Source organism: Stegostoma tigrinum, chromosome 4 (genome assembly GCF_030684315.1).
Source record: "Stegostoma tigrinum isolate sSteTig4 chromosome 4, sSteTig4.hap1, whole genome shotgun sequence".
Lineage (NCBI taxonomy): Eukaryota > Metazoa > Chordata > Chondrichthyes > Orectolobiformes > Stegostomatidae > Stegostoma > Stegostoma tigrinum.
Genome location: NC_081357.1, coordinates 49,230,963 through 49,242,551, shown reverse-complemented (window position 1 = coordinate 49,242,551; position 11,589 = coordinate 49,230,963). Strand labels below are relative to the sequence as shown.

Below are 11,589 nucleotides of genomic sequence, written 5' to 3'. Positions count from 1 at the left end.
TGAGCCGGCACATTCCCTGTTTGTTTTAACAACGCGGGCCATTCTGAGCTTGCCAGGTCCCAAAATAGGTATTGGAATTGCCCAGTATTGACAAAGATTACTTGAAAGCAATGAGCTTAAATAATTTTCTCAACTGTATAGACCGGGAGTTTAACGGGAGAGCTGGACAAATATAGATGGCGATTATCTTGGACCGGTAGCGAATTTTCTTCTGGTGTTTTACCATCTAGTACCTGCCCAGTTTCTATGCGGCACACGCCGAATCAATAGAAGTTAACAAGTCCTCCAAACATTCCTGCTCTCTTTGTTTAACTGAGATTCACTCCTCTGAGAAAATAAAAAAAATCAAGGGGGTGAGTAAAATCTTTGAAGTATATTTAACCTGAAAAGAATCAGCCAAGTAGACTTAACTTTAGTCACTTATTTTCCCAAAGTTTTGTTGGCCGCAATAAAAGGAGGCAAAATTTATGGAGAAATTATACAGTGAATTTGTCACTTAAAATATCGTAACTGTCTGCCGGACAATAACACAAGCTGACGATTAATGGTCCCGCCAGACCTTTGATTCACAATCGCCTTTTTTGCGCCCTTGACAAATTGGATTTTAGGAATGGGAAGGTCGCCTGGGCCATTGTTCCTGGCCATTTCGAGCACTTTATTATTCAGTTGGGTAGGGAAAGTCTCCATGTGTGTCTCTCTGACCCTCTTGGCTGTGGCTCGCAGCTGTGATCGCACCAAAACTCTCTCACCAAACTGAGGCACTCTGTGCACTTTGCTTCAACGCAGCATTCCCCCTTTGGATAGAAAAAGCGCAGCACACGGACTCCATCGCGTCATTTTGCAGGCGGAGACCAGTCTGTGTCCATCTCCCCTCTCTCTCTCTCTCTCTCTCTCATCTGTCTCATCTCGCTGTCAATCCATCCCTCTTCCTTCGCTCCTTCTTTTCCTCCCTCTAGTATCCCCGGAGCCATGCAAAACCCCCGGAGCTCGGCGATCACCGTGACCGCGGATAGCACCATCCCAGCCGGTCTGCGCTTGGGTCCCGTGCAGGGCATTTTTAGGCTGGGAAAATACATGTCCGATCGCAAGGAGCATTTCAATAGGAAAAAGGTAACAGTTTTCGTTACATCGGTGTTAATAATTCAAATACAAATTTCCCTCCTACATCATAAATGTGGGAACTTCGAATCAATTGTTAGCTGCGCAGAAGCTACGAGAAATGCTTGGAATTAATTTTTTTCATACAGATAATCAACAAGCAAAACAATATTACACGTCAATTCTTTACGAAGGGTTATTACTGGACAAAATAACAAGTATATGACCTTTAGGATCTGTGGGCGCTGCTTTAGGTTGTCTAATGGCATCACTTGCTCGCTAATTGTTAATTAATTGTGTTTGCCTGTGAATTACCATAGTCTGATAACTTCTGTTCGAGTTATTGACAAACCGCTTTAATTGGATCCAATTCCAGCTTTCGTGTCAGATGGGTCTGCAATTAATAGCGCAGCCAGGCTTCAATTAATGATCGTATTTTGCATTTGTTGGTAGATTGAGAATGTTTATTGTAAGTGATTTATTCTTCATGCTTATAGCTCGAATTTTAGCAATCCCTTTCTCAGTAGAAATCGTGTCTTTGAACATCGAGGTATCATTTCTTTAGCTTGATTAAATTAATCGAAGCATAAGCGGTTGGATTATTTTCAATTGATAACACATCTAGCGTAGCAATTTAGTATCAGATACTGTTTGCCGTTGCTATAGTTAGTTATCAATACTTGAACTGCATTGTATAACGCAAACACGATTCATGTAATTTGACTGGGGATATCACTGTGTATGTGTGTGTATGTGATACACACAGAAACATGCAGACTAGATAGTTTTATTCAGGTTTGATAGTTTCCACTGTCCAACGCTGCATATTGTTTATGGACCTCCTTAAACAGGTGCAGATGCCTTTTCGTATGCCATGGTCAGATTTTTGATTTGTTAACAGCCCATTAAACGCCCCTGACGAGTCATGTTATTTATTTCTCATCGATTTTGTTAATAACCGTTCTGCCTAATCACAGTTCACTTTCCCCAAGCGGCTCTCAATGGCTGCGATTGATCCGCCCACCCCAATATTTTGTTGATCAGCCCGTTGTACAGAGAATACTTGAACTTCTGTTCGTTGAAGGTTATCTGTTCGTACGCCAACATGTTTATTAGCGAACATAATTTACATGCATGCAAGGTGTAAGATAAGTGAGGAGATAAGGCTGGCTGCTTCTTGAAATTCAATTATCCAATCAGTCAATTGCCAAAAGTGAACAGGTGTTAGTAAAACAAGTGTCAGTGTGATCTGTTTGTACACGGCGATATTATATAAACCGGTTGACGATCGTTCACTTTTGCGAACGTGCTTTTGCAAACCTCAACCCGGGCTTGCAGTTGACGCCTTACTGAGAAACAAAACACTGCTTTTTCATTTTTATCCTTTCATGGTTTAATTGCTTTCTCTGAAATCTTAATACACGTGCAAATTACATTTTAATTGAATTAGAAAAATTAGAGAAGTAAGCAAAGTACGATTTTAAAAATATTTCCAGCGACAAGTAATAAACGGAAACTGTTGGATACAACTTCTTTCCTATGATTTTTTTTCTGGTTTATGCAAGACTATGTTTCCCCAGCTTCCCACAGTCATTTCAGCGGAATCAGGTCACTGCCAGGTATCTTTGGGTCACTTCTTTAATATAGCATTCCTGAATGGAATGTTGGACTCGAACATTTTAATTTCAATTTTCGGCGATGTGAAGTGCCTAGCATATTAATTATTGCAAAATCAATAACAAACAAGAATTGGAAAGCTGACGCTTGGGTGAAAGGCGTGTCTCAGCACATTTTATTGCAGTTTTTGTCTCTTGCTTTTAGTAGACCCTTCCCAGTGTAACTACAATGTATGTTATGGGTTTACCTCTGTTGCAAAGAGACTAATCAAGTGAAATGATTATGAGCGAATGAAAAGAGCGTTTAGGGACAACGAAATGAAATTAGAAGGACCTTTCTTAAACTGTGATGCTGGGGGATCTATTTCAGGTACGCTTTGTCAGAGGGCATTTGGTTGATGAAGCTGGCGAGTCAGTTCCGGAATGGATAGAGTTAATCCGGGCTGCCAGACACATTCAAGAGCAGAATCTGGAAGCGATCACTGACCTTCCAGGGGGACAGGTACATTACATGACATTTCTGGCGTGGTTTATCTTTGTTTTCTCTTTACAAAATCAAACTAACATTGTACACCCAGAAATTAAATCATAAAGTAAACTTAGATTTCTGTATCTGCTCGCCTCTGCAGATCTTTTACAGAACGCTGAGGGATATCCAGCCTGGGGAGGAGTTAGCAGCATGGTATTCCAGCACTCTGGCTCAGTGGTTCGATTTACCAACCACAGCCACACCGACACACGATGAGAAAGGTAGGAACTAGCACTTGAGTCTAGAAACTTATTCGTTTGAAAAGTACGGATTTAATCAAATAACATTTGTAGGTAACTTGGTCGAAAGGTTTTTCTGCAGAAATATTTATGCACGTACAAAATAAAGGTGCGTAGTATGTATAGCATTTATGGGAGTATAACCACAAGTTTGTAACGACAAGGTACCTATGAACATGGAGGTAGCTAACAGATGAAAGCAGAGTGATATCCGTTTTTATTTGAATCTCTAGGCTTATTACAGGATTTCAACGAATTGACGCGATATATATATAAATTACAAATTATTCCATTTTTTCTTAATGGATAACGAAATTTTGTTATTTAAGTTACCGTGGATGAACCAATATCTTTTATAAATCCCGAATCCTAAAATTTTTGGAGTAAATGTAAACAGCCTGCAACGAATACAAATATGCTATACGTGACTTTACTATTTTCAGTGGGTTCTTCTAAATGTCATCACATAAGTCAATTTATTTGTTTAACATTTTTAAAAATGAAAATGTTGCAATCATTGCATTGATCATTTCGACAATTATGAAGTCAGCGTTTCCCCAATGTCACGCAGCATGCGCTGTTACAGAATACTGCTTGATAAATTGTCTTGCATTTTTTTCTGCTTGGCCGAGTTAACTGGAATTTTGAGAGGCGATGATGTGCCACTCCCTCTGTACCATTTCTTTTAATGAGTGTTTAATGGAACGGTGATGGTGGAACTAAATGCATTGCTGACCCGTAAGAAGCAGTGAATTACACATATTAATTCACTCTGTAGTTCTGTTTCTGTACGACAGTCAAAGTGTTGCCAAAATCTGTTTAAGGAAATAACTCGAATTCGATATACACTTGAGTTAATACAACAAGCCTCATTCGTATAGCAGAATCAACTTGTATTTGCAAGAAAACGATTGTCAATGGCACATTGCCACTTACAGCATCAGCCGCCAAATCTGAGGTTTTAAACTGACTCACTCAGTAGCGTTGCGAATGAAGAAAGTTTCTATCCGTCGTCAGAAGCAATCAATGACACCGTAGTAGAACGTTGACATCAGGCAAGCGAACATCTCAGTAAGTCCTTGGTTCTATTCGCCTTAAAATAGAAGAAGAAGTACACTGCAAATACATAACTTGCTGCTCAGCGTTGAATTTAAGAATACGGTTGAAAATGCTGGCATGACAAACGTCTATTTTTAAGCATGTTTCAATTGAATCGAATGGAAATCTACTAATCTGTCGGAAAGGTGCAGTCAGCATTTCTACGTTGATGAACTTAGCCAAACTTAACAAAGGCTCAATTGGAAACAAAAACACCAGTTGGATTCGAATTGCAAAATGGGCCGAAATTGTAATCAGGCCACCATTTTACCATATGCACTTCTTTTTTGAATGATGAAAAGACTTGATCCATAACAATAGACGTACATTTTTCTGGAACTTAACACAACCCATGTTCGCATGTTTGTAATTTATTTCGTCTATACATATAAAGGTCATATTTTGGAGCAAGGCAAGACTAAAGAGGTAACACAATATAATATACAGTATGGACGTTTCGAGGAACTTTGGACATCGTTCCATTGTAGGTTGTTTTGATTTATGATTATTACTCCAGTTGAAATCTAGCCAAGTTTCATAGAGGAACAATTGATCAAACAAATAGTAGGTGTTTTATGGCTGAAGTATTCAAAAGTGGAGCTTATGAACATTCCACGATTTCACGTCTAGCATTAGAAGCTATTTATACCAGATGGGAAGGTGGAAAGGCATCCTGGCTCCAAACTGTGCGCGGATGCAAAATTGCATTCCTCAAAGGATTAATAACAGGAGATTCACTGGTGAACTCAGCTATTTAATCTCATTTTTCAAAAGAATAGGTGCTGGTGGTCTCGGTTGGGGGAAGGGGAGGATCGAGACGCTTTTGTGGTCTCTAAACCAAGGTGTAGTTAATGTGGAAGGATTACCGAAGACGTTGCTTCAGCCACAGCAGTTTAGCAACTACAAGTAAGGTTTGCAGACACTCCCAAAGTCAACAGACGACATGCAGACCCTTTGCTTCAGGCTTTAAGTTCTGATCTTATCAATACCATCTCCTGGAGTTCAACGCGGATAGGTTGTATATGAAGGACGCTGGCATGATATAGCACGTAATGGAACGACTGTTGTTTTCCATTTTTGTGGTATAATATGAATACTTGATCATAAATACTGTTGGAAAGAATACAATGTTAATTTCTGAAGTATTTACAGGCATACTTATCAATAAAGAGGTAGGTAAGATTTAATCAGTTCATCACAACTTCTGACAATGAAAAAGATCGTAAATGTTTCGGACACTATTCTATAGGTCGTTAGTAATGTTGAAATCATATACATCAACTATTTTGTTGAATGACTGGTTCTGAACACTTTCTCTTTAAAAAAAGAAAATCACTGTCGACGTGGCGATATAACAGTTTTTTGGTGATTTTGAATGCAAGTAATTCAATCGACATATCAATGAACTACTGTCTCATATGAACTGTTTTCCCGCATTTGGGTATTATGTCCTTAAAAACTAGCTTGCTTTGCAGTTCACCCTGCAGAGAATAGGCAACAGGGTGAACATTTATGAATATAATTTCTTCTGCATTTTTAAAGTTTTGATTGGACAATGCTATACCTGACTGTTTGGTCACCTTGCATAGCAATCAACGTTTGAAAGGATGATGTTAGACCTAGTAATGATTTCAAACAATGAAATCGTTTTCAAACATTATATTATAATGTAATCTGTCAGTATTTTGATCTGATCTCACGATTTCTTCTTCTCACCATATATTTTTGAGAAAGCGCTTTATACAACTGCAGATACTCAACAGTTCATGTCCTAGGGAAAAAGTTCATTCGTTTCACAGGCGCTAACATGAAGTTATGTTTAATCAATACATTACTGGTGTAAATTTAATATGTAATTATTTCAATGAAGCTTTTTGAAGTTTGTAAGCGAAGTTTTGCTTTTTAAATGCATTTGTCCTGGCTGAATATTTAGGGAACATAAACCTCTATTTTTTTCTTCATGATGTCTTCTGTTTTACCGGTAGAGATTTGGAATTAAGCATTCGAAATATGAACAACGTCAAGTTTCCATTGTATCTTTAGTTGATGTAGGTGTTGATCCTTGAAAACATTTGGGCTTCATTCTGATTTGAAATAACTAATAATAGTAACTTTCAAGATATTGAATGAAATATCAGACATTGTATTTCAAATACAAACATGAGAACCATTTGTCCAGGACAATCAAAAATATCTGATGTACACTTTTGTTAAATGTGTTCAAAGAGGTAGAATCAAAAGGAGATTATCAATACCTTAAACAGGTTAAATGCCTTTGATTCACATTATTTTTCAGCAAATAATCAGAGGACTAATATATTTTGATCTCTTAGAGATCCTTGCAGTTGAAAAGCCTCGGAACCAAGTTTGATATAATCATTACAACAGTTCACAAATGATCTACATTGCTAAGGTCAATGCCGGAAAACAGTCGATTAAATTTAAAGTATACGCGCAATATTGGTTCGAGAACCACGAATACAATCGACATTGCAAAATGTGTGAATGGAGGAGCGGCAAACTTCAGAGAAAAAAAAGCATCGGTAAATCGTACTAAGCAACATTCATCAAGGAAGTCTATTTGGAAAGCAGAAAGGAAAGAAACTGAAGTGGAAAGTAAACGAAGAGAGGAAGAAGAGCGGATTGAAAAAAATACATAAAGAAATGCAGGAAGAAAAGTAGAAAGAAATCGAAACACTGGGGGCATTTCATTTGCTCAAAAAGGGAAAGGGAAAATATCAAGCAACAGTAAAGGTTAAAAATGATTGTGCAGTACACAAAACTGTGCTTTAAATTGGAAATGCCATTCTCCCGTTGAAGTATTTGCAAATGCGAGCACCTAAACTGACTGCTGGTCTTCCGATAGCAACTTTTATATCCTCCGCTTTGTTCCGATTTTAACGCGAAGCTTATGATATATAGTTTGTTCTTTGGCCAGTTTGTTCAACTCCTTGCCATACGCCTCCTTTCTTCAACATCAACAGATGGGCCAAGTGCATTGTTTCAAGCGCCCCATGATTTCAAGGAACAGCTGTTATCACCTCCAAGGCCTGCAAAGGCCAAAACATTAACTGTCTACGTTGTACATGTCTGGTCAGGCTTGCGTTTCCTCCTTAGAGAACTGCATAATGAAGTAACATGGCTAAGAATTACATATAAATTATCCAACCAAGCTCATTTGCCTCATTGACTTCCTTTTACAATTATTACCATTTAATTTGGAAAGTTATCGACTTGGGTCGCAGAAACTGGGCTGGTGTAGTTTGAGCTTTTTCTGATAGTGAGCACTGTGTCATCGTATAAGGATAATTTTAATAACTACACGGCCTTCTTTACAATCTATAATCTAGCTACACAAGTCGTTCTTAGGATATGGGAGTCGCTTGCTGAAAAGTGGGTGATAATTTGAAACATTGTTTCCTGTTTGTGTTAGACAGTAGCCTTTGGGCACAATACTTGTTGATATTGTTTGCAGTTTTTTTTGTGTGGAAATGTTTACAACCTTATCGAAAACTTAGTCTTCTTCTCATTCGTCTCTTTAGGGGAGGAGCGTTATATTTGTTGGTACTGCTGGAGAACGTTCAAATATCCAAACACTTTAATAGCTCATATCCACTTCCACTGCGCTCTGAGCAACGGCAGGGGCTTCATCAACAGTGATCAATGCCGAATTTCAGAGACTTTCACCAAATCTCCGAAAACCGCCGACATATCCTGCTCATCAACACCCCTGAGAAATGGCCATCAAATCTCCTCTGGCCCAACAGAAGGGATTAAACGATCAGCGTCTCCAGTTTTGGCCAAAATGATTATGACCAAGAAGTCATTGGGACGTGAGGAGGAGCAAGACAGAGCCCTGGACATGAGTGTTAATTCAGCCAGGAGTCATGGAGCCTTGACTACCATCAGCGGCACCTCTTCAATTGTCAACACCATGGGCTTTCACCCCGGGATTAGATCCGCGTTTAAACCCACGGGATTATCGAAATTAATTTCGCCTGATCCAAGCGGGGACAGCAGCGCTAAAGCAATTGGATTGGGTTTCAACAAAGTCGTGAGCAGTCTGAAATCACCACGCTCCTCTGGCGAGAGTTTGGGGGTAGCTTCCCCTGCCAAATGTGTCCACTCCATCGAGCCACCACTCCCTGCATTGCCATGCAGCAACACAAACAGAGGTTTCCCTCTGTTCCCCAGTTTTGAAGAGACATCTGCATTCAAACATGTCGAGAGGGGCCTTCACGCCAGTTTGTCTCCCAGCCGATACGCCCCGATCCCAACGAGCGTTCATTTTGAGAGGTTCTCCATTCCACCGTTTGAAGGAGTTAAACCTTTCGCCGGAGAATGCAACATTCCTATAATGCCCTTAACGGTTTACAATGGCGAACTTTTGTACAGTCCTCCCTACTACCCCTTAAAATTCCACTTCAGCAACTTAATTAAATACCCCGAATCTGTCACCTACTTTGGGGCTCCACCTCTCAACCCAGAAATTGGTTCCATCACCAACATCGACAGAGAGATCGCCATGCACACGCAGCAACTATCGAGTATCGCCGCCGAGAAGAGCAGGTCTCGACTGGACTCCATGTCCACCACGAGCACGTCCAGTGGCAAGCCCAAAAAGGGTCACCTCTGCTTGTACTGTGGGAAACTCTACTCCCGGAAATACGGACTGAAAATCCACATGCGGACACATACGGGGTACAAACCTTTAAAATGCAAAGTTTGCCTTCGACCCTTTGGAGATCCCAGCAACCTAAACAAACATATCCGTTTGCACGCGGAGGGGAACACCCCTTACAGGTGTGAGTTCTGTGGCAAAGTGCTTGTGCGTCGCAGAGACTTGGAGAGGCACGTTAAGTCGAGGCACCCGGGGCAAAGTGTGCACAAAACAGAGAGCAAAACGGAGTCATCTTTCGACGACCCTGAGCAGAAAAGTGACCACAGTAACGAGAGCGACGTGGACGTCTGCTTCACTGATGATCAAAGTGATCAAGATTCAGGGAAGAACAACAGTTTGGAGAACTGACACCAGTAAACACCGAATTGCCAAAAAATCCCGAAAATGCTTGAAGCGTCTAGAAATGCCTGTCTATTTTGTACATAAGATGATAGGAATTGTGCCTTTCGGTGACTGTGATAGCAAAGGATATTTATTAGGGCTGAGCAATATTCATAGCCCCGGCTAATGCAATGTATGAATGCCAAGTGTCGTCGTTTAATAAATGACTATGGAATTACAAATAAGATGAAAGCATCTGTGAAAAAAACTTGAATGCTACAAGCATGATTAAAATAAATCATCAGTGCACTTCCTTTCAGTTTTCATCCGTCGATGTAGTAATTTTCATAATGCAACGTTAATATCATCGAAACATTTCAATAAATGGAATGACCTTCATTTAGAAATCATGATGACAAATAATTTGATAGGTCCAGCGTGAATATCAATCATTTAAGCAAATGTATAAGGGTCAACAAACTTAATTTGCAGAGTAAGCTAAAAGTGACCTATGATGTAGAGCTGGGAGCAATTACTCAATTTTGTGTGAACTCGCGTCTTTAAAGAGACAAGTATTAAAGCACTATAAGACGCGCGCAAAACGTGACAGAGACCATTGTTGATAGATTAGTACTTAAACTATTTAAAATAGGGTATCCATTATTGTTTTGATCATCTTTATGTACATATATTTTCAGGAAAAATAGTAGGAGCATGAGTCGAAAGTACGTGATAATGTTATATATGATTTCAGAGACTATATGATTTTTTTGTGAAGTAGAGCAATACGTTGTGTATTTTTCGCTTTTACATTGAATGATGTACAGTGCGCTTGATATTCGCCTTTTCGTTGCAATGCGTTGTGCGAGAATTTTCCAATAAACTCACTTAACATTTTGAAGATTTGCTCTTCACCAATCTATTTCATTTTTGTGAAACTCTATGGATAGGTTTGTTCTCGTTTTCAGCTGCATGGCTTTAAAATCTTTAATAACTCTTATGAGTTCGAACTTGCATTTGGAAATGATACAGTAGAATATTATCAAATGTCTGGATATAACTAAACAAAACATTTCCCCCTTTTGTGTGTTCCCATTTCGTAAGATCACATTAAAACGGTAACACTCACTAAAAGATAACCCTGCTGAATGTAACAGTGTGCAATGACAGCTATAAATGATACCTATAAATTAATGCTGCATTTAGTAATGTTTCGATTGAATCCTGTTTTAATTCGATGATAATGTTACAATGCCAGATTAACCAACATAATTAGAATTATTTCGCCAATTGACTAAAAAAATCTTTTTGTGATACTATGAAATAATAATTACCTATATTTAATATCGGACTTTAAAAAAAACCGTTCGCAATTTCTAAAATATTTTTAAAGCATTAATGTAAATAAATTTCTACGTGTGTTTTACCATTTGAAATATGTGACGCATTGTGTAGAATTAGTCATCAGATGTGATAACACTTACATGAGAAAAGTACATTCTCATCGATTGGCCCCACCACCCTCCGAACGTCAACCTATTCGAGGTCCCCAGATGCTGACTGATCTGCTGAGTGTTTCCAGTATTCTTTGATCGTCTTCAAAAATACTAGCATCTGCAGTTGTTTTATGTTAAGAGTCGAAGCTTTAATATTTTATTTAGTGCTTCTGCTCCTTGCTAACATTCAGTTCCAGAATTCGCCAGGCCTCAAGTGCTGCATCACTTGGCGGACATTAACATTTTCACGGATCGGGTTGTATGTGCTCAAAGAAAGATCAAGAAGAGACTGGATGATTGGTTAGTTAGCTTCAATGGGAATAAAGCACAGCTTCCGAATGCCACCCCCCGATCAAACCACTGCCCCGGTATGCAGTCAAGTAGATTGGAAAAACTTACATCCTTTTCAAAATAACCCAGCCTTTTATTATAATTTAGTGAAGTGAAATAAATCCAGAGGAAAGGCGCTGAAATAGGGCGTGATTAATCACAGATTGAATGCTTGTGAAGG

General features: G+C 39.1%; 1 protein-coding gene across 1 annotated transcript; it reads left to right on the top strand.

Annotated features, from left to right (window-relative positions):
* The first annotated feature begins 761 nt into the window (after positions 1-761).
* Positions 762-10,420, top strand: prdm13 (PR domain containing 13). The gene is made up of 4 exons (XM_048531671.2): positions 762-1,110; positions 3,085-3,216; positions 3,344-3,464; positions 8,123-10,420. The coding sequence occupies exons 1-4, from the start codon at positions 970-972 to the stop codon at positions 9,607-9,609; spliced, it is 1,881 nt and encodes a 626-aa protein (XP_048387628.1). The 5' UTR covers positions 762-969; the 3' UTR covers positions 9,610-10,420.
* Positions 10,421-11,589: the final 1,169 nt, after the last annotated feature.